Here is a 23,656-nt window from a genome sequence, read left to right as displayed (position 1 = left end):
TGGCGAGCGTGGAAAGCTGGATAGCTGGATAGAGCTTCCGGAGGAAGGAACTTCCGAATGAATTTCCTGAGGAACTTCCGGAGGAATTCCTTGAGGAACTTCCGGAGGAATTCCTTGAAGAATTTCCGGAGGATTTCTTTGAGGAACTTCCGGAGGATTTCCTAGAGGAACTTCCGGAAGAATTCTTTGAAGAAAGAGCTTTCGGGATAATATTTTAAAGAACTTCCAGGAATTCCTGGAGGAACTTTTGGGGGATTTTTTTTAAAGAACTTTCGGAGGAACTCCGGAAGGAACTTCAGGAGGAATTCCTTGAAGAGCTTCCGGAGGAATTCCTGGAGGAATTTCCGAAAGAATTCATGGAGGAACTTCCGAAGGAATTCCTGGAAGACTTTCCGGAGGAATTTCCCGAAGATTTTATTGAGGGAACTGAATGGACCTTCGGAGGATTTTTTAAGGAACTTCCGGAGCAATTCCTGAAGGAACAACCGGAGGAGTTCCTGAAAGAACATGCTGAGGAATTCCTGAAGAAACATCTGGAGCAAACTATGGAGGAATTCCTTGAGTAACTTCCGGAGGAATTCTTTCAGGAACTTCCGGAGTTATTCCTTGAGGAACTTCCGGAGGAATTCCTTGAGGAACTTCCGGAGGAATTCCTTGAGAAACTTCCGGAGGATTTCCTTGAGGAACTTCCGGAGCAATTCCCTGAAGAACTTCTGGAGGAATCCCATGAAAAACTTCCGGAAGAATTCCTTGAGTAACTTACGGAGGGATTTCTTTGGGAACTTCCGGAGGAATGCCTTGAGGAATTTCTGGAGAAACTCCTGAAGGATATTCTGAAAGAGCTTTCGAGGGAATATTTTAAAGAACTTCCGGAGGAATTCCTGAATGCACCTTCGGTGGATTTTTTAAGGAACTTCCGGAACAATTCCTGAAGCAACATCCTGAGGAATTCCAGAAGGAACATACGGAGAAATTGGTATGTCCATTTCGGCTAAGCGACATTTTCGACCAGATAGGTTGCGGCCAAATGATAAATTCGAAAAACTTCTCGACCATATGACCTCCGTCTAAACGTCCCTTCCTGTCGTTCGGCCGAAGGTCAGACAGACAGCCATTTGTTCGAATGCCACTTGATCGATAGCACGTTCAGCCGGAAGTCATCTAGCCGAATTCCATTTGCCCGAAACTTTTATTAGGTCCCTAAAGGTTAGGCTGAAAGCGACATACAGCCGGACATTCGACATTCGACTAAACTGATAATTTGGCCGTAAAAGCTGGGCAAACAGCACAGGCCATTTAGGAAGAGTAATTTGGCCCGTAAATATTTTTTTCTGCGAAACGACCAGTCGGACAAATGGCATTTTCAGCAAAAATGATCATTTCAGCTAAACGACTTTTCATCAAAATGACCAGTTCAGTCGAACGACACTTTCGTTCGCTCTTTCTGCCTAATAAGCTATTCGGCCAAACAACTTTCGGTTTTGTGGCTTTCGGCTAAATGGCTTCCTGCCAAACAATCTTTCTTCCTTTTTATGTTGAATATCTTGTCTGTGCATATGCACAGCGCATGTTTTCGAAATGGAGAATTCGATATTAATTTTGCGAAAACGAATCCACCTGTCTTGGAGGGACTCGAACCTTCAGCCTCCTACTCTCTAGATTGGCTTGATAACCCCTAAACAACAAGACCACTTTGCGGAAAAAGCCATCAGAATCCAAACCATCCTCTTATGTTTGTTTTTCCTAATCGTCACATATGCTTTACTGCTGTATATCCACAAAAATTGTATATATATCAAATAGACAATTAACTCTACAGAAACTTCATTGAATCTTGAGAACTTCCACGGAAAATTATGTGGACTTCTATGAATTTGAATCGGCGTAAAAAATTATAGATCAGCGGCGTGACAAATTTTAAACGGCGGCGCGCCGATGCAAAAATGCCGGCGGCGGCGGCGTGTCAAAAACTGTCGGCGACGGCGGCGTACACCTCTACCCGTGTTTACTTTTGAAAAATGCCGTAAACAAAGGGTCTATCAATGACAAGCAAATGCAGAATGACTTATCAAGAAGGCCTATTCCGGAGAAAGAAATGAAAATAGACTTGAAATTTTATTTTAACGAGTTCGACACATTTTTGCATGTTTTCGATGCAATTAAGGTTATGGATGGATAGATAGTGTTGATTAAGTGCTTTTAGGAGCTTTTATGCTCAAAATTTCATAAACCTGGGAAATAGGAATAGAAATTGTTATGCATTTTTTCGAACGACATTTTCTCAATGTTTACGTTTTGGCTGTAGGCCCTTTTCAAATGTTACGCGATAATTATTGAAATGCCATTTATATAGCCTATTCAGATTACGCCATTAATGACATAATAATTGGCGTTTCAGGGTAAATACGCTTTATGATGTCATTATTTACGTAATATTCCATACATTTTGCGCTGTCAAAAGATACCCGCTAAAAAGAGTCATGAAGAATTTATTACGAACAATTATTACGAGAGAGCTTTCGTTCTAACTGGAATGCAGCGAGAAATTCGACAAAACAAAACTGACAAGCGTCACGCTCTCTTTGCCAGAGAGAAAATTCTCTCTGTTTTCATTTCGTTTCGTAGTTGACAGTCATGCTCTTTCTGTCGCAGCAGGGTCGAATGCATGTTAGATGGAAATCTTCTGAGCGCTGAAGAATAACTCGGATTGTGATGGTTTTGTGGAAAGCATTTTATATGATGAAAAATAATGATGATAATTATTTATTCTTCACTTATTCAACATGATTTGTATAAAAAACAGATGCTCTCTAGAATTAACAAGAAGTATTTAACCCTTAAATCGCAATGTTGTTTTAAAACAACAAACCGAAAATACGTTTTATGTTAATGATTTCAATGGTTATTTACGTTAAAAATATTTCCGACGAATTCTAAAAAAATCGTCTTGCGCCTTTAAGGGTTAACTTAAACCTAGATTTAATAGAACAAATCGATTAAATTTTCAAAGTTCAAGGGCCAATGCGGAAGACAATTTAAAACGTAGGAATGGTTGTAAAACGAATATATTTGATGAATAAACATGATTTCATAAATTGTTTCAATTCTGCTCCTTGAATGGCTTAATATACTTTGGATTTCAACATTTTTCACGTGGGACAACTGTACGATTTGAATGGGATGTATATATAAAGTAGATTAACCTTAAATAAAACATGGATTGGTAATGCATTAATTCATCCAAAATCCAGTTTAAATTATATCACATTCACACGATTCGATTTTGTTAGAAGCTGTATCATTGATTGTCGAGTAGAACGCAATGGTTCAGTTTCCATTTTTGAAAAAAATTAAATTGTTGAGTTGCCCTTCATACATGGAGATACTGGTGGAAATACATTTTAGTTGGATAATATTTCTTGAAAATTGGTCCAATCGTCCTTTTTTTTATTTATTTGTGAGAATTCCCAAAAGTATCTAAATCTCCGTTCGATCATAGTACAGAATCAAAATACTTTTTAAACTTAAAAATAAATTGAGGAATAGTCTGATTCCCCGAAGAACGGCGCACCCAACTAATGAATGTAGCTTCGCTCATTATCCTTAATGAGAGCTTCAAATATTCTTCAAAAATCCCTTTTCATATTTTTTTTTTTATATTTTTTTTCGTAGAAACTTTGTTCAGAAAAAAATGTTCGATTGTCGCCACACAAATGCTTGATTTCGCAAATTAAATTTTAAAGCTCTCCTTTAATTCAGCCCTGTATTAGCGTGCAAATGAGGAAGCATGGAAACGTCAAGATATATTATCTTGCTGCAGTCTGAACACCTCGTAATAATTGGATACCCTCTCACTTAACAAAGTCATAAATAGCCCAATCTGAATAGGCTATTAAGTGTAATTCTCCAAATGAGACAGACCCTTAGGGACTCTTAGGGTCTGTCTCGTTTGGAGAATTAAACTAAAATTAAACTTAAAAGTGACACTTCAATAATTATCGAATAACCCTGATGGCAGAGCAAGATTACTTTTGACAGATACAGAATCATTTTGCATCGATGTCTTATTGGAATTGCTGGGTAGCACCAGCCATTCTTATGACCGGGTTATTTGCTAATTTTCGAACTGTCACTTTTAAGTTTAATTCTCCAAATGAGACAGACCCTTAGGGTCTGTCTCATTTGGAGAATTAAACTTAAAAGTGAAAGTTCGAAAATTAAAAAATTACCCCGTAATAAGAATAGCTGGTGCAACCCAGCAATTCCAATAGGACATCGATGGAAAATGATTCGATATCTGTCAAAAGTAATCTTGCTCTGCGAGCAGGGTTATTCGATAATTATTGAAATGTCACTTTTAAGTTTAATTATCCAATTGAGACAGACCCTTAGTATACGCGCAAGGCAATTTCGATTGGTTCGAATTCCAGTTTTTCCTGCTTTCATTGGCATGTCATCGAAATATAATCTTCAAAAACTTACATTTTGCCAGCAAAATATGGATTATCCTTTATTCTCCTGGACTTGTTTTCTTCCTTTCGGACATTTTCCTCCTTTCTGTTCCTTCATACATTCTCAGTCCTTGGCGGGGCATATCAGTTTCTCAGGCCACCACTCCACATTTCTACCATCATCAACCATTTTCCAATACACAAAACGCAATTCATTCGGCTGGGAAAGAGTTTCCTCCTTACACGGCGAACCGGTTGCGCTGGTGCTGTTCCCACTTGACCAACGGTCCGTGGTCGTTCTTGAACTGGACACCGCATCCGTCCGCAACCAGGCGACCTTCATCCTGGTGCTTCTGGTACTCGTCGCGGTCGTACTTGGTGAAGCCCCACTTCTTCGAGACGAAGATCTACAAAGGGAGGAATTTGTTATTAAACAATGTTGTGGCATTCAATCACGCGAGATTTTTTTGGCTAGTAGATCAATCAGTAGAAAGAAGTCAACGTGATTAAGGGAAGTTCTAATCATGGGAATGTCAGAGCCCTGTGCTCTGAATAGCTTACTCATCATAAAGGTAGTGCGTTCAGATAGAAATTTAGCAATTCCGATAGATATGATCCATATATGCAAAGCTATAAGCTTTAGGTGAAGATGTAGGGGGAATGACGGCTTTGGCAGGTTTTGTTCTATTATTGGCAGAGGGGTTTTTGACTGACTAGGCTCAAATTTGGCCTAAACATTCTTTGCATATCAAAGAATATTGTGGCCAAATTTCATAAAATTTGGTCGATAAAAACCCCCCTGCCAATAATAGAACAAAACCTGCCAAAGCCGTCTTTCCCCCTATCTTAAATGTGAAATGAAACTATTTGAATTTTGGAAGCAGCTTTCAAACTTGCTTGAGTTCTATCTGACAGCGCTGTCTAGTTTTCGTCGGAAAGTATGACTCTAATATCTCACTCACCTTCTGACGGCCGGGGAACTTGAACTTCGCACGACGCAGAGCCTCGATGACCTGGGCCTTGAAACGGTCGCTGGAGCGCACCGACATGATCGGCTGGCCAATGTTAACGCGGGCAACGGTTCCCTGGGGCTTACCGAAGGCACCACGCATTCCAGTTTGGAGTCTGCAAAAGAAGAATGGATGTGCTTAGAATCGTAAAACGAAATATGATTCCATAGTCAACAGGAAAAACATCAATCAGAATGTGTCAACGTGTAAAAGGGTAATCACGGATTTGTTCATAACCCAATGCTCTGAAAAAGCGTATCATCACGGAAAACCGTCGAATGTGGGGAATGCCACCCTCGGTAATCGAAACTTACCTATCGGCTCCGGCACACGACAACATCTTGTTGATGCGAATGACGTGGAACGGGTGCAGGCGCATACGGATGTGGAACTGGTCCTTGCCGCAGAACTTGACCAGGTACTTGTTGCAGCAGATACGGCCTGCTTCCAGCGCTTCCGAGCTCAGCTGTTCATACTCGTCGGACACCAGATGGACGCACAGCGGAAAGTCCTCGACGGCGGCCTTCTTGCGACCGAGATCGAAGATACGGATCTTCGGATCTGGGACACCACGGCAGAACCGCGACTTTGGGTACGGCTTGTTTTTACAATAGCGATAACTAAAATGAGAAAATAGAAGGTTAGAAATGGACTCTCTTGTCGACAGCAGGAAGGAAATAATTGGCTTTAACAAGTATTATTCTGTAACAAACAACATTGAGAAGCGATTCCATCGAATGTAGGATATCTTTCTCACCCTATTGTTTGTCTTGATTTTAATCTGCCTTCCTCCAGCTGGGAGCCAATGAATCATAATTTCAATGACTCGCCTTTTATTAACGGGTTAGGAAGGCTTCCTACTTTCAAACAAATTCAAGGACAAACGACAAACAGAAGCCAATAATAAAAATATACAAAATACTCACCATCTTGCGGGACGTCTTCCCATTTTGCTGCAATAGAAGAGAGAAATAAAAAGCAAATTAGATTTCAGTTTGATAAATTCCGAGCCTTTTACATTCATTTATTTCGTGTTCATAAAAACGTCCGCTTATTTCACAACGCACGAAAGCACAAACCACAGCAAGTGTTGACATGAAAATTTGTCAATTTTAAACTTGAATTTTTTGCACAGAATTTCCGCAAAACTTTAGGGTAAAATATATTCTCACAATTGCCACAACGTAATCTATTCATTTCACACACTTTTGACTCTATTCAGTCGCAAATTATCAACTTACACGGTGTTAATTTCACCAGCGCTCACAAAAATGTGTGCTCACTAGCAGCGAACTAATGCCGGAAAGAGTGAAGTTATCGCGAATTGACAGCTGCTTTGACGTTGTCAGTTTCCGGCTGGGCAGGGTTGCACACACCAAGCAGAATCACAGGAGCTCACAGGGGTGGTGAAATGAGTGCGTTCAAATCCCAAAATAATCAGCCATACACTCAGAAAAAAATTGATTATTATCGAAGTTTCATGTATACACTCAGAAATAAAATAAATCTGTGAAAGCATTGAAATAAACCTTTTTAGTCATTTTGTACTTTTAAACTATGCATAGTATAATATGTATACTATCTACTAATGTAATTTATACTAAGCTGCAATATCACGAAATTATTTTTATTTAGCATTTTGTTTTTGTATAAAATATGTTTTTCATTTACTTGCCACCGCGTTGGGTGGATGATTTCCGGAAAAATGTCCATCGTAGTTTTTTTTTATAGTTCCATCCTCGGTTCCGTCACGGGTGTTTATTAATTTCCCGGTAAATCAACCGTTTCTACATAGCGGAAAATGCACATGGAGTGGCCGTTCGCTGGCACATTTTGGCGATTTGCAAAGCAACGGTAGCTCTTCCTCAAGGACGACGACTACAACATTCGCGGAGCGGCTATATCATGGTTCCCGTTTTTAATCTGTGCCACACACACGAGTATCACGGCTCGAAGCATTTGGATTACCCGAGGAATGCTTGAGGTGCCACTGGCGCTCAAAACAGCTTCGCTGCGAAAAGTCATTCCAGCACCTGCACGATGCGGGACGGTTAGATTTCGTATTTTTGTGGATCACCCGATCGAAAGAACCGGAAACCCTTGTGTCGGCATGTGAATGTTATTTTGGTAAGCCAACATGATACAAAAAATAAATAGCATACATTTTGTTTCTATCAATTTCATTATTTTTCCCCAGATCCTCGAGCCTAAAGCAAAAGTGCTTCACCATGAAATAATATGCGCTTATTGCTTTCTATCTGGTGCTAATGAAACCAGGCTACTGACATCCTATTGTTTAGCCCATCGCCAGATCGTAGCCAGGATGTCCTGGGCTATAATTTTTTTTTCATACTGCGTTTTAATGATGACAGCGGTCTATGTCTATTGATGATGATGACACCGCGCTTGTCACCGGGTCGAATGAAACATTCTTGGTGAGACAGTTAAGCACGTAGGACCAAAATCACTCGCACCCACCTAATTTATGTTCAGCGAGACAACTAGACCCCGTTTATTCCCGTATTACCGAGCTTCTCCATCCTCGGCGGAAGACAGCCAAGCGCAGGATAATGGCTAGCCACACGCATTTTGTTCCAGTTTAATGTCAACAAGGCCCCGGTTCCGTACCGCTATTTTCCGAAGATTTTAATTTAATAAACCTATAAAAATTGTATTTTGATTTTGATTTTTATGGTTTCAATTATTAGAAACAAAACAAAAACAAACAAACATAACCCAGAAATCATTCTCAATTCCAAAATAAACTAAACAGTAATACCTCATTTATACTAGAGAACGATTTTCTTTAAGTTATACTATCTTGGTATTGTTGGATGAAATACGAGTTTGGGGTCAACCAGGCGAATAGCCATTTAGAATGACTTTTAATCTATTTAGAATAAATTAATTTCTGAGTATACTAGATAAAGATTGTCGCTTCGGTTCCCTTTGTTCTGCTGTCCGAAACATGTGTGGTACATACCTGTCAAACCGTATGGATTTTCCTTCTTTGACATTTAGCTCCCCTATCCTCGCCAGCAAAAGATGTTCCGGACAGCGACGACAGCGCCAATCTTTATCTAGTAACTAAAATATCTTTTGTGCAGCCTCTTTAATGTATACCACTGATTTTTTTTTCACTGAAAGTTCATTCATTTTCATTCATTTATTTAGTCTACATCTATACAGATAACACTGAATCAACAATTTGACGCCACAATACACGGTTCGAGGCCGCATCTCTCCATCCTCGAATACGCCCCACGCTCGCCAAGTCGTTCTGCACCTGGTCTGCCCATCTCGCTCGCTGCGCTCCACGTCGTCTCGTACCTGCCGGATCGGAAGCGAACACCATCTTTGCAGGGTTGCTGTCCGGCATTCTTGCAACATGCCCTGCCCATCGTACCCTTCCGGCTTTAGCTACCTTCTGGATACTGGGTTCGCCGTAGAGCTGGGCGAGCTCATGGTTCATTCTTCGCCGCCACACACCGTCTTCTTGTACACCGCCAAAGATGGTCCTAAGCACCCGTCTCTCGAATACTCCGAGTGCTTGCAAGTCCTCCTCGAGCATTGTCCATGTTTCATGTCCGTAGAGGACTACCGGTCTTATTAACGTCTTGTACATGACACATTTGGTGCGGTGGCGAATCTTTTTCGACCGCAGTTTCTTCTGGAGCCCGTAGTAGGCCCGACTTCCACAGATGATGCGCCTTCGTATTTCACGACTAACGTTGTTGTCAGCCGTTAGCAAGGATCCGAGGTAGATGAATTCTTCGACCACCTCGAAGGTATCCCCGTCTATCGTAACACTGCTTCCCAGGCGGACCCTGTCGCGCTCGGTTCCGCCCACAAGCATGTACTTTGTCTTTGACGCATTCACCACCAGTCCAACAACTATATAATTGTTGCTTCATGTTTCAGGCGGGTGTACCGTTCTGCCACCTTTGCAAATGTTCGGCCGACAATGTCCATGTCATCCGCGAAACAAATAAATTGACTAGATCAATTGAAAATCGTACCCCGGCTGTTACATCCGGCTCTCCGCATGACACCTTCTAGCGCAATGTTGAACAACAGGCACGAAAGTCCATCACCTTGTCTTAGTCCCCGGCGCGATTCGAACGAACTGGAGTGTTCGCCCGAGATCTTCACACAGTTTTGCACACCATCCACCGTTGCTTTGATCAGTCTGGTAAGCTTTCCAGGAAAGCTGTTCTCGTCCATAATTTTCCATAGCTCTACGCGGTCTATACTGTCGTATGCCGCCTTGAAATCAACGAACAGATGGTGCGTTGGGACCTGGTATTCACGGCATTTTTGAAGGATTTGCCGTACAGTAAAGATCTGGTCCGTTGTCGAGCGGGCGTCAACGAAGACGGCTGGATAACATCCCACGAACTCGTTCACTAATGGTGACAGACGACGGAAGATGATCTGGGATATCACTTTGTAGGCGGCATTAAGGATGGTGATCGCTCGAAAGTTCTCACACTCCAGTTTGTCGCCTTTCTTGTAGATGGGGCATATAACCCCTTCCTTCCACTCCTCCGGTAGCTGTTCGGTTTCCCAGATTCTGACTATCAGTTTGTGCAGGTAAGTGGCCAGCTTTTCCGGGCCCATCTTGATGAGCTCAGCTCCGATACCATCCTTACCAGCTGCTTTATTGGTCTTTAGCTGTTGAATGGCATCCTTAACTTCCCTCAAGGTGGGGGCTGGTTGACTTCCATCGTCCGCTGAACTGACGAAGTCATCTCCTCCGCTGCCTTGACTTTCACTGCCTGTACTCTCAGCGCCATTCAGATGTTCCTCGTAGTGCTGCTTCCACCTTTCGATCACCACACGTTTGTCCGTCAAGATGTTCCCATCCTTATCCCGGCACATTTCGGCTCGCGGCACGAAGCCTTTGCGGGATGCGTTGAGCTTCTGATAGAACTTGCGTGTATCTTGAGAACGGCACAGCTGTTCCATCTCCTCGCACTCCGCTTCTTCCAGGCGGTGTTTCTTCTCCTGAAAAAGGCGGGTCTGCTGTCTCCGCTTCCGTCTATAACGTTCCACGTTCTGCCGGGTACCTTGCTGCAGCGCGACCGCCCGCACTGCGTCCTTCTCCTCCAGAATCTGTCTGCACTCTTCGTCGAACCAATCGTTCCGTCGACTTCGACCCATATACCCGACGTTGTTCTCCGCTGTGTCGTTAATGGCTGCTTTGACTGTATTCCAGCAGTCCTCAAGAGGGGCCCCATCGAGCTCATCCTCTTCCGGCAACGCTGCCTCGAGATGCTGCGCGTATGCAGTGGCGACATCAGGTTGCTTCAGTCGCTTTAGGTCGTACCGCGGCGGTCGTCGGTACCGAACATTGTTGATGACGGATAGTTTTGGGCGCAGTTTAACCATCACCAGATAGTGGTCAGAGTCGATGTTAGCGCCACGATATGTCCTGACGTCGATAATGTCGGAGAAGTGCCGTCCATCAATCAGAACGTGGTCGATTTGTGATTCTGTCTGCAGTGGTGATCTCCAGGTGTACCGATACGGGAGGCTGTGTTGGAAGTAGGTGCTGCGAATGGCCATATTCTTGGAGGCGGCGAAATCAATTAGTCGTAGGCCGTTTTCGTTCGTCAGCCGGTGAGCGCTGAACTTTCCAATAGTCGGTCTAAACTCCTCCTCTTGGCCAACCTGAGCGTTCAAATCTCCTATGATGATTTTGACGTCGTGGCTTGGGCAGCTGTCGTACTCACGTTCCAGCTGCGCGTAGAATGCGTCCTTATCATCATCAGTGCTTCCGGAGTGTGAGCTATGGACGTTGATTATGCTGAAGTTGAAGAACCGGCCTTTGATCCTCAACTTGCACATTCTTTCACTGATCGGCCACCACCCGATCACGCGCCTTTGCATATCGCCCATCACTATGAAAGCTGTTCCCAGCTCGTGTGTGTTGCCGCAGCTCTGGTAGATGGTATGATTACCTCTAAACGTTCGCACCATTGATCCCTTCCAACAAACCTCCTGCAGCGCTACGATGCCGAATCCACGGTCCTTGAGCACATCGGCGAGTATGCGTGTGCTCCCGATGAAGTTGAGAGATTTGCAGTTCCACGAACCGAGTTTCCAATCGCTAGTCCCTTTTCGTCGCAGTGGTCTTCGCCGATGGTTCCGGTCCGTACTCTCTTGTTGATTGTTCGTTGCTTATGATTTTTTAAAGGCTGGCTTGCAGGGCCTGACACCAAACCCCTAAATTTCCGGAGGACCATTTCCTTTATTTCCGGTGGACCATGGTGCACAGTTTCATAGAGTCCCTCGCTGGCACTCGGACGATGATCAGCCGCCCCTAACATGGAGAACAGACGCTGTTGTGAGCCGATCCTGACATGGAGAACAGACGCTCAATAAGATTTGCACCTCCGGAGAGGAGCAAACCCCCTTCCCTGTCAGCATACGACCATAGTTCCCACCGGGGTTGGTTACCCGATCTTCCCTAAGGTTGCTCGTATCCCGGCCAGCACCGCGGGGAGGTAGGGATAGGAGTTGCTGGGTAAGAGGCTAAGGACCGCGAGATGGGGTCTATTTTATTCCTTCAGGTACGCGAAGTACCAATGGTACGCTTTACCCAGCATTTGCCGTGCCTCACTGAAAGTTAGGCAAGGTCATTATAATAACAGAAAGAAATATCATTAAAAAAATTTAAAAAAAAAAACCATTGGTTAAAATAAAAAGTTGCGTTGGTTCTTTTTCGTAGAGAGTTGCTTATGTTTAAAATAAAAATACAGGAACTTTTGTGTCAACAAGGGTTTAAAAATGGCATTCCACTCTAAAATTAAAAGTTTGAACTTTCAAAACGAAGTTGAACGAAGTTTCGAACGAAGTTTCAACGCTCCGTGAAAATAAAAGTGTGATACTCTATAATGGCAGGTGTTTTGAATTTTGTAAACAAAAAATATTTCAAACAAAAATTTTAAAAAGTTCGTTGGTGCTAAAACCGACTTATTTCGTTTTCACAACAGGAGTTGGTTTTAGACTCACAAACTTTTCAAAATCAATTCATGGAAATTTTTCAAAATATTTAGAATTCGATATTTAGTTTATTGAACCAGTAGGTACGTAGTAAAAAACTTTTACATGTTGAAAAATGTTTATCCCATTGTTGCCATTGTACATTGGGTTGGGCTTGATGTTGATGGTGTCAATATTTAACATATAAGGCTTCGTCGGTCCATCTTCACAGTTTCCTGTCACGGCCACCGCTCAGAAATATAATCCGTAGATTTCCAACTTTCGCAGCCTGCAAACATGGTTACGATAAATTATTAGTCTTGGTAAAATAGAAGGCAGAAGTCGTGTTAACTTATTTTCCTCGCATTATTGCAAACCTCCCACAAGCAGTTATGGCACTACGCTAAAGGTACCATTTTTTCAATGATGCGAGAAACAATTTTTTGCGCGAGTCTCTTGATTTATAGTAATAGCGCATCAATGAAATATTCTTACCTTACGAACTCCCAGGGTTTGAAACATAATTAACCCAACTTCCCGTTTTTCCGGACTCCTGGACGGTTTCGTATGATAAAAACGGAGCGCATTTCTGCAATGATTAAAACGAAACGAAGTATGAGGTAAAACTCGGGCAGCAGGATTTTTACCAGAATAATATTCATTTACTTACCTAATAAAGTATCTGTGCACATAACCAGGATTTTCTGCTCGTTAAGTAGGCACAATAAACCTGATAAATAACTCTTTTTACTGCGATGTCAGCACTCAGCACGAGCCGCCGTCGATTGCACTGTGGGTAAACAGCAATTCGGTAGATGGTCAACATTGTATTTATTCTCATAAGGATTTTGATGAATATTATATGTAACTAGTCGACCCGGCAGACGTTGTCCTGCATAGTAGGCGAAAATACGCGTTCTTAACTGCCCATGCAAAATTGCCATACGAATCTTGGTTTTAGTTTTCCATGATTTACTCAACTTTTCTCTCGATTTTCGCATGAGGAAATATCATATAAACCCGTCGGAAACGATAACGAACATATTTGCTGAAGAAATGAAGAAAATCCATCCAACCGTTTTCGAGTTATGCGGATACGAACACAGACCATTTCATTTTTATATATAAGAAGATTATTTAGGTAGCGTATATTTGATATTATTGGCTTTTTGAGTTATTGTTTATTAAACTTAGTTTTCATGAAAAATATTTTATATTTTACTATTATTAACTATAAGCTGAAATTTTTTTTCCTAATTTTTGTTATTGTAATATCCCATAGTATTATGAAACCGAGATTTCTATTTTGTTTTGTGATAAGGTGCTAAGCGTGCAAGGTGAGTTGACAGTTGTACAATTCTCAAGTTGAAAAGGGGAACTTTTAAATTTAGGTTTTCAACAAGGGAAAGTTTCTCTCAAATCAAACAAAATACTTTTACTGCTAGAGATTTGACTTTTATTTTGAAGAAAGAAACATGCTTTTCAGATACAAAGGACATCATTTTTAATTGTATTAATATTTGTTTTTTCTGTGTAGAAATGAGGTACGGGGTGTTTTAAAATATTTCATCGGCGATTTTTTTAAAAAAGTTATTTTTTATTGTTTTCTTCTCTATAGAGAAATGGGTGAAATATGGGTGAAGAGTACCCATAATCGACAAAAAGTGCACATACCTATTTATGGGTGAAATGGCATTTACCCATATTTGAGTACAAGCCAATTTCAGAAAAATTGGTAATGTTTACCTATTTATGGGTATACTATTATAGGTGAAATTAACTCACATATGAGTGAACTTTTTGTTTTGGTATTGAAAATAGCAATCGATAAATTTTTCGTATTCCGCACGTAATAAATAAGCCAATTGTGCGAATTCTTATAATTTTTATTTATTAATAGACGGCAGTATCTTGACCTGCCTTTTTAATCGAACCACAATACATAATAATCTGCTTGTTGTCGAATGTTGGGAAACGGCTGCCTTACCAAAACTGATGATCGAAATATTAATATCACGCGAAACCAAAACCTACGACAGCTTGGTTGATCGGGTCAGGCAGCAGCTTCGGTCGAATTGGTTAATCGCAGCAGGCACCGGATCACGGATTCCATGGAAATTTGACGGTGTATAATCCCGTAACATGGCAGCTATAAGATGATAGAAGTACGAGGAAACAAACGATCCGTCGTCACAGGTACTGTATCTAAAAATGTATTTAAAATCAAAATAAAAACCTCGATAAAAACTAAAATATGCTTCATATGCAAATATGAAGAGCCTACCTTTAAATCAAGATCAACGATCCGGAAGCTACTTTGGCATCGCATAGCTGCAAAGAAAACCAGCGCTCGATACGAAAAGGAATAGCAGCATAGAAGCCTTTGCTTTCACTTTTTCGCGCAAACGTTCATGTTTCATCGGTTTCATCTCGCGAATTCTCGATGACTCCTTGAATGACTTCTTTTAGGTTTTTCCTCCAACGCTCATGTTTTCGGTTGCCTCTGGGAAAGGTCATCAGCTTTCTCCGGACCCGCCAATATCTGATCAGTTGGGCGAAACAATTGGTTATCCGCCGCATGCTTAGTTCTAAAACAATGTAGATGATTATAATAAAGTTATTAAAATTCCATTAAATTAAATAACTTACCCGACAAATGAAAATAATCAGTCCGGAAGCCACAGCAGCAGGATCGGAAAACAGCGAATAGAATAAATATGAGTCTCAGGGCTTCGGGCTACGTGCAAGGAATTTTACAACGGTATCGGAGGCAAATGCGTTGGAACTGAAAATAAAAAGTTGAAAATATTATAGAGAACTTGATTCATTTTTTCAATTACCTTACTCTTTATAACGAGATCAGTTATGTTCTGCAAACAACTTGTCAATTCTGACGGATTCAGTTATGTTCCATTTTTCATCCAAATATGGGTGAATTGTATTCACCTAACTCAGTTTACTTAAAAAATCAGTAAATATTACCGATAATATCAGTACATTTCACCGATAATATAGCAAATATACTATATTAACAATATAGTTCACTCTGGCTGATTCCAACGGACAGCACAGTAGCGACGCGGTGTCACAAAGGGCAAGCAATGTAATAAAGAGACCTTCCGAGGGGTGTTTAAAAGTAGAATGCAATATGCAGTATAACATGTCGAAATAATATGCTAGAAATTATCCTTGGACCCCATTTTGATACCTTAGTTGGAAAATAAAATTTAAAAAATATTTAATTCAAATAGTTAAACATTGTAAATTATGTAATTTTTGCAATTATGGCACCCCCTTGGCTATCGTTTTCAGGCGTTAGTTACCCTTTGTGACGCAAGATGGTGTGATTATGCTGTCCGTTGCCTAATATATGGAGATTTATGAAGTGAGCTATATTGTTAATATATTATATTTGAATATAGGTAATGCATACAATACTCATATATGGGTGAAACAAGTACCCAAAAATAGGTAAACTGATCTAAGCGTGATGAAACGATCGCAGAGCAGTGGTGGAGACTTTTGTCTCACTGTAGATAGAGATGATAAGGACATATCCACTCTCACTATCAGTATGAAGTACATTGTTACGGATAGAAATAAAAAATAAGAGGATGTACAGGAGATGATTTTGAAAAAGTATCACCGGCGCGTGCTTACTCGCGATCTACATGCTGATACATTTACAGTTCCATCAAACAACTGAAAACCGAAATACGCCGCTCCAAAGTTACGAGGTGAAAATGCTAGAAAGAGACAAAATATAGGAAAAATAACACGGTGTTTAGTGCCTCCCCGAGTCACCTTAACTTCTCCTGACGAAAACTTGCAATTGGTTGAGGTACATCGAGCCTTTTGTGTTTGTATGGCTTCCTTAAGGGATCGTTCAAAAATTACGTCCATCGTTTTTCGGCATTTTCAACCCCCCTCCCCCCCTCATGTCACAAACTGTCACAAATCACTGACCCCCCCCTCCCCCTATACGTACACGGATAAAAATAAAAAAGCTAAATAGCTTAAATTATAATCTAAATCCATATTCAGTCTATCCACTCATTGCAATGCTTAATTGAACAGTAAGCTTCGAATGAATAACTCGAGTTTAATCTTTTGGAATGATTATTCCATTTTTATCTAACGAAGATTAAACGTTATTTATTCAACTTAACGATCATTATTTACAAAACGAAATGGAAACAGCATTTTGTTGAAATGAAAACATGTTGATGTTTCAATATTTAAAAAAAAAGATGTTTTATTCTTTAAATAATCTTAAGTTTGAAATTTAAATATACGTCACTCGCACTAGATGTAATCTTATAAACATAACAGCAGCATTGCGACGGTTCCCAAGTGGAGCGGGATATTCATCATCACATTAGACGCCACCGAGAATTTCACTATAGCTGCCGAATTATCTGTCACAGTTTCCCCAGGACAGAGCTTCACGACTAGGGCATTTATTTCGAAGAGTTGATCGCTGATGAGCATAATTCGGACATTTTCGATGATCCAAAAAGTAGAGTTTTACTTCCGAACGGTCGTTATTGTAGCTACTGGTGGCGTAGCGACGCCTGAATCGGGACCTTGGGATAAAAATACAAAGCGTAAACTGAAAAAACTCATTTATTTCAGGTGAAATAAATAACTTACCTTTGCCAGCTCATGGCGCAGCTTATAATATCAGAGAGAACAGGAAAAAATGAGTACTCGTGCGTGTTAAATAATGTAGGCAACTTATAATTTGGAAAACTTTATAAAAATGGAAACCTCAAGTCGGAAGATTAAAAAGGTTACTTGTTATGCAAACAGGAGGATTAAATTCAAAATAAGCATTACAAATGCTTAATTCATAAGCGCAGAAAAGATTAAAAGTAGGAAAAGGTTGAAAAGGGATAAATAATAAGCTAACTAGCTTTCTCATTTTTCTCCGTGTACATGTGTCATTTTTATTTTGGCGATTATTTTAGTTTTTCTTTTTCGTACACTATTTTTACAATAGCATAGTGAGTTATGTCCCTTACTATCAGTTTGAATATATCTTTTAAAATGAAAATTGTTCCTAAATGCAGTCAAATTTTTTTTGAAGGTGGATGTCACATAAGACGAACCCCTCCCTCCCCTGTCACAAACTGTCACAAAATTCGGACCCCCTCCCCCCCTCAAACCTTGGACGTAATTTTTGAACGACCCAAAAAAGATATTTTAGTTACTAGATAAAGATTGTCGCTTCGGTTCCCTTTGTTCTGCTGTCCGGAACATGTTGGGTACTCATCGCACTCACCGTTGCTGATGAAGAATGTGTATAGCCGCCAGTCATTCTAAATACTCACGCTCCTCTAATGTGGACGTGTACAATATCTACACATGTGGAAGTATTGGCTTGAGAAATGGATTGCGAGTGATTTGACTATGCGTCCAATTTGGGAATCTCGAGCCCGTTCAGTAGCCGCTAGGTTGCGAAGGCCGACGGAGGTGCTTCGTAGCTTAGTTGGTTAAAGCACCAGTCTAGCGTACTGTAGGGTCATGGGTTCGAGTCCCATCGAAGGGAAAGTGGTTACCTCCAATACATTTTCCAAATCAATATCTTCCACATAACGTACATATTCACATATGAGTTTTCATAACAATAGATAAAAACATAGTTTAGAGCAAGATTACCGGTGGTAAGTTTAAGCCGTTTGGCAGCGCAGTATCATTACTTCACACTTTACCGGTCGCTACTAAACGCGCTGCTATAACAGCGACTGACAGGTGACCAAATTTGGTAGCGCGATAAGAGCGCTGCTATTTGATGAACTGTCAACTGTCAAACGTCACCGGTACGGAATACAGCAACCAAATTGAGAGCCGAAAATAGTGACCGATACGGAAACGAGTGACGAAACTAAAATGAAAGCGCTGTGCGAGTGCGATTAAAATGCTCGCGACCGATAATGATGCTCTTAGGAAGGCTTGAATTACACACTAATAAAAATCCATACATTTTTATTGGCAAAAATCTAAAGAAATTTACAAATAAATTTTATGTTTGCGTTAATAACCTTCCGCTATAGGAGGATGCACATAAAGGTTATTAGTTAATAACGGTTATGTGTGTTTCCACATATGCTATGCGAATTCACATACACTGCCAAACATATATGTATAAGATATATGTGTCGCCGTTATAAATTTTTGCAACAGCTCCACCCTAATATAATCGATATAGAACCACACATAAATTAAAATTTAACACCAACACACTAATTATTTAATAATTGCTAATCGAGACCACACATAAAGTTTATTTGGATATATTTTTTATTAGTAGTTCGTGTGGAGAATGGTTATGTGTGCGCTGATATACATCATGAGTTAAATCTATGGATTTTTGCCAGTTTAGTAGTGTAGCCATTATGTGGGAAATGCTATAGTCAAAATTTATGTGTGCAACACATAATGGATATGATTGGATTTTTGTCAGTGCAGAAATTGATGTTTTTCAAATATTTAGATCTGTTTTAAGATAGATTGTTTACTCAAAAAATTCTACAAATGTGTACATTTTCAATTTTGAGGATTAATTACAATGATTGATCCAATGTTGGGTTATTATTGTGTATCCGGAATAAATTTATACCGCTTTTTATACCGAAGTTTGATTTTTCTCCAGATACAGGCAACTTTCCCAACTTCGGAAGTAGTGCGCTGGATTCGCCTAAAGATGCGCTAAACAACGCATTAATTAGTTTGACAAATAAAACTTCGGAAGAAAGTTCGGTTCGGAAGTCCCGACTTCCGAATTCTAACTTGGTGCTACGCCGACAATAATTGACTTTTTGTACGGTATATTTGAGAAGAAAACAATAAAAATCACTTTTTTTTCAAAAAATCGCCGATGGAATATTTTAAATTACCCCGTACATCATTTCTAATGACCTTGCCTAACTTTCTGTAAAAAAAAAATCAGAGGTACATGAAACTTCTATAATATTTAATCCATTTTTTACACCGTGAGTCAATGTTTGTCAAACTGCTTGACTCTGGTGTGTATACGTTGCATAAAAAGCTGGATAAGTTATGTCAAAAACCCATTCGAAAATATTTATTCCACTTCATTTCCGGTGTTGAACATAATCTAGAATTAAAAAAACACCTAAATAAAGAATTAAAAAAATCCACTTCATTATGCCACCTGATGATTGCATACCAAAAAGCTAATAAAAAGTTAATTAAAAGTATAAATTTTTAAATGTATGTGACTAATGGAATGTATATTTTTTTCTTATAGAGTAGAGTGGGGCAAGAGTGCGCGTGGGGTAAGAGTACGTTTTCGATTTTTTGAAATAATAAAAATAGATAAACTAGCAGCACTGCTTCAGTTTGACAGGTATTCTGGTCAACTATTATCATGTGTAATTGTGAACGATTTGAATAAACAACAAGGGAGATATGGAGTTAGATAACTTTTTGGTCACTTTGCTAAAAATAATCAACGGCATCAACGGCAGTTGAAGGGCTAGACGGCTAAATGAACTACATACGAGGGAGCGCGGTAGCGCATTGAGACTGACGCCAGTAAGGTTTCAATTATGTTTCTGGCAGGCACGTCATGGCTATGTGTATGGTATATTGTTATATTGTGAAGCGAGGGCTGGCAGTCTGCCATTCTACTCTCTTAGTAGGGCCGGGTGACATCGACTCGAAACGGCTAGTGGGCTAATGTCTAGGCTGTCTTCCGTCCCATTAAACCGTGGCGGGCCTTGTAGCACGCTGCCCAATCCTGCCATCCAGTTTTGCCTACTGGGTGGGAGTAGGCTCAGATACCCTTTCCTGACTTGCGCTGATCTGGCTCTGAACACGCAAGTGTCAACCCTCGCATGGCTTCCCTGCTTGCCGCAAGGCAGGCATAGATAACCATGGGATCACTAAAAGCGACTACTCCAGTAGGATTCGGCGGCAGCCGCAAGGGGGACCCATACAGCAATGAGCATTGAAAGAATTAAATCATTGGAGTTGGAGGTGACGGACCCCTTTGCCAAAAGGGGTCTAGCGAGGTCCCCTATTAAAGAGGGGGGGGGGGGGGGGGAGGGGCGGTTGCTGCTATTGGCAGTACCGAAGAGTCTCCAGTGGTGGGAGGGAGTAGCCCTGCCTGCACGCCTGACGAGCCACTACCAGGGATACGGGTGGTGGCCGAGCAACTCGATGAGATCATCGAGTTCATAAGCGGCAAGCAGAAGCTGTTCGTGTCGCAAGACAAGAACAGGACGCTTATATTAGGCGTGTAGCGACAGCAAAGAAGGTAGCCAAAGGTTTCGCAGACCAAGCCCCTCTCCTCCCCTAACGGTGTTACTGCGGCGAAAGAAGCGACCGCCCTTACGGCCAGTGAGGGTAAGAAAACGCCAAGCTCGAAGCGACCCAAACGCGCTACCATTAAGGCAAAGCGTCGCCTGGATGGTGCACCGAAGCCTGAAGGGCGTGTGCCCAAGAAGGCGAAAGGCACTAGACAGGCACAAGCTGCTGAGCCACAAGCTGGCCCCAGCCAGACATTGGTATCCGCCGAAGGGGATACAAATCCTTGGCAGCTGGTCAGTAGGGTGCGGAAGTCAAACACCCCTCGACCTGCGAAGAAGGTGAGAGACAGAGGCGAGGCCTTGTTGGTGAAAACCGATAAGGATAAATACGCCGATGTCCTGAACTCGCTGCGAGCGGCCGACAGGGCCAGGATGTGCGCAGCGTCAGACGTACCAAGAACGGTGAAATGATCTTGATACTGAAGCGTGGCGCGCAATCCAGCGCGGTAGCCATAAAAAGCTTGCCCAGGAGGTCTTGGGTGACGGCGCTCAGGTCAGGTCGTTGGGTGCGGAAGTGACCCTCCAGTGTAAGCAACTGGACGAGGTCACGACCGCGGAAGACGTCATCTCTGCCGTCAAAGAGCAGTGCGGCACAGAGGTTGAGGGCGGGTGATCCCTGTCAGGTCCGTGGGTGGAAGTTCAATCACTTCGACAGCGAAGTTTTCACCGCGGCCCTGGGACTGGAGGCCAACACCGACAGTCTAAGCGGGGATGCGCTGGTAGCTGTCCTATCACGCGCGTGCGACGCTACTATGCCGAGGAAAGCCCTGCCAAGAAATAGCAGACGCCCGGCATACTGGTGGAGTGCCGAAATTTCAGCCCTACGATCAGCCTGCCTCAAGGCTAGACGTAGGACGCAACGAGTCCGCACCGGGGAGGAAAGAGCGGTCCGCCGGGAAGTGTTTCGTTGCGAGACTGGCCCTTAACAAGGCCATTAAGAGCAGCAAGAGAGCGTCTTCGACAACCTGTGCGAGGGTGCACATGCGAATCCGTGGGGTGACGCCTATAGGATCGTGATGGCCAAGACCAAAGGGGCTCTTCACCCCCCGAACGGTCACCGGACCGGTTGGCGAGGATTATCGAAGTACTCTTCCTGTCCTGAGCCATAAGTCCCTGGCGCTGCAAGGCGCTGGAGTGTGGCCGAAATGGTGGCTCCGGTGACGAACGTTACTCGCAGTGGCTAACACCCTTGCGATGAACAAAGCTCCAGGCCCCGATGGAGTTCCAAACAGTGCACTCAAGGCAGCGATCATAGCGAACCCAAACATGTTCAGGCTAGCTATGCAGAGATGCCTGGATGAGTGTTGTTTCCCTGAGAGATGGAAAAGGCAGAAGTTGGTACGGCTGCCGAAGGCCGGGAAGCCTCCGGGTGACCCATCGGCGTACAGACCAATTTGCTTGATCGACACGACGGGTAAACTGCTCGAGAGGATCATCCTCAACAGGCTCACCCCGTACGCAGAGGGTACGGATGGCCTGTCGAGTAACCAGTTTGGTTTTCGGAACGGTAAGTCCACGGTGGACGCTATCAACTCAGTGCTCAAGACTGCAGAGTTAGCGATCCAACGGAAAAGGCGAGGAATTCGATACTGTGCGTTGGTGACACTGGACGTGAAGAACGCATTCAACAGCGCAAGCTGGGATGCCATCGCGCTCTCGTTACACCGGCTTAGCCTACCGGTGGGACTGTACCGGATCTTGGAAAGCTACTTCCAGAACCGTGTGCTGCTATACGAGCCCGATGCCGGTCAGAAAAGTGTTTCCATTACCGCAGAAGTCCCGCAAGGGTCAATCCTGGGCCCGGTACTATGGAACCTGATGTAAGACGGGGTTCTGAAGTTAAAGTTCCCTCCTGGTGTGAAGATCGTCGGCTTTGCTGACGATGTAACCCTAGAGGTCTACGGGGAGTCAATCCCGAAGTAGAACTAACCGCAGAACACGCGATCAGCACTGTGGCGGACAGGATGAGTGCGAGAGGTCTTGAGCTCGCTCAACATAAGACGGAGGTGGTTATCGTCAGTAACCGTAAGTCGGCACAACATGCAGTTGTTCACGTGGGAGACGTCACGATCACTTCAAAGCGGAGTCTGAAGATTCTTGGGGTCATCATAGACGACAAGCTTACCTTCGGTAGCCATGTCGAATATGCGTGCAAGAAGGCTTCGACTGCTGTGGCGGCATTATCGAGGATGATGTCCAACAGCTCCAAGGTGTGCGTCAGTAGACGTAGGCTACTGGCAGGCGTTGCCGCATCTATCCTTAGGTACGGCGGCCCGTCCTGGGCAAAAGCACTGGGGTAACCAGTTACCTGCGGAAACTGGAGAGCACCTACCGCTTGATGTGTCTCAAGGTGATATCGGCCTAACGTCCCCGTTTGCCCTGACTGCCCAGGTGTTGACGAAACTGCAGAGCACATACTGTTCGTATGTCCTCGTTTCGACATCGAAAGAAGAGCAATGCTAGACGTTTGCGGCCGGGACACAACTCCGGATAATCTTATCCAGAGGATGTGTCAAGCGGTGGAGAAGTGGAACGCAGTCTCGACTGCAACCACTCAGATTGCCTGCAGCTTGCAGAGAATCTGGCACGCCGAGCAACAATCGACAAGCATGACTAACTTGTGATTGGTTAGTTAGAGCGAAAGTGCCGAACGCGGAGAAGTGTGTGAATGGTCTGCCCATGCAGAGGTAATGGCACAGCGGGTGGCAACCGAGATCGTCACCTCGAAGCATGGCAGAAGTGTGAATGAATAGGTGTATGTATGGACTGCACACGCCACGCTGGGAGTAGCGCAGGAATGTTGGTTCCTATGACTACTGATACCCCGCGGCGTGGCAGAGGAGTGTGGGTGAGCATCCAAGTCAGTCTCACA

The 23,656-nt window shown here is 42.6% G+C and overlaps 1 protein-coding gene and 2 long non-coding RNA genes across 3 annotated transcripts; all 3 read right to left on the bottom strand.

The window, feature by feature from the left end:
- Positions 1–4,478: 4,478 nt before the first annotated feature.
- On the bottom strand, positions 4,479–6,834 carry LOC134205826 (large ribosomal subunit protein uL16). Its single transcript, XM_062681438.1, has 5 exons — positions 6,703–6,834; positions 6,388–6,414; positions 5,776–6,081; positions 5,414–5,576; positions 4,479–4,858 (listed from the first exon to the last, which is right to left on the bottom strand). The coding sequence occupies exons 2-5, from the start codon at positions 6,408–6,410 to the stop codon at positions 4,691–4,693; spliced, it is 660 nt and encodes a 219-aa protein (XP_062537422.1). The 5' UTR covers positions 6,411–6,414; positions 6,703–6,834; the 3' UTR covers positions 4,479–4,690.
- A 5,698-nt stretch (positions 6,835–12,532) lies between these two features.
- LOC134211383 (uncharacterized) lies at positions 12,533–13,236 on the bottom strand. Its single transcript, XR_009979010.1, has 3 exons — positions 13,119–13,236; positions 12,944–13,037; positions 12,533–12,737 (listed from the first exon to the last, which is right to left on the bottom strand). It is a non-coding gene; the product is annotated as an uncharacterized LOC134211383 (long non-coding RNA).
- Positions 13,237–14,517: 1,281 nt separating this feature from the next.
- Positions 14,518–15,391, bottom strand: LOC134211376 (uncharacterized). Its single transcript, XR_009979008.1, has 4 exons — positions 15,294–15,391; positions 15,098–15,233; positions 14,733–15,036; positions 14,518–14,653 (listed from the first exon to the last, which is right to left on the bottom strand). It is a non-coding gene; the product is annotated as an uncharacterized LOC134211376 (long non-coding RNA).
- Between the last annotated feature and the right edge of the window lie 8,265 nt (positions 15,392–23,656).

Source organism: Armigeres subalbatus, chromosome 1 (assembly GCF_024139115.2).
Source record: "Armigeres subalbatus isolate Guangzhou_Male chromosome 1, GZ_Asu_2, whole genome shotgun sequence".
NCBI lineage: Eukaryota > Metazoa > Arthropoda > Insecta > Diptera > Culicidae > Armigeres > Armigeres subalbatus.
Note: the sequence above shows the minus strand (reverse complement) of the source record. Positions and strands in the feature narration are given on the sequence as shown.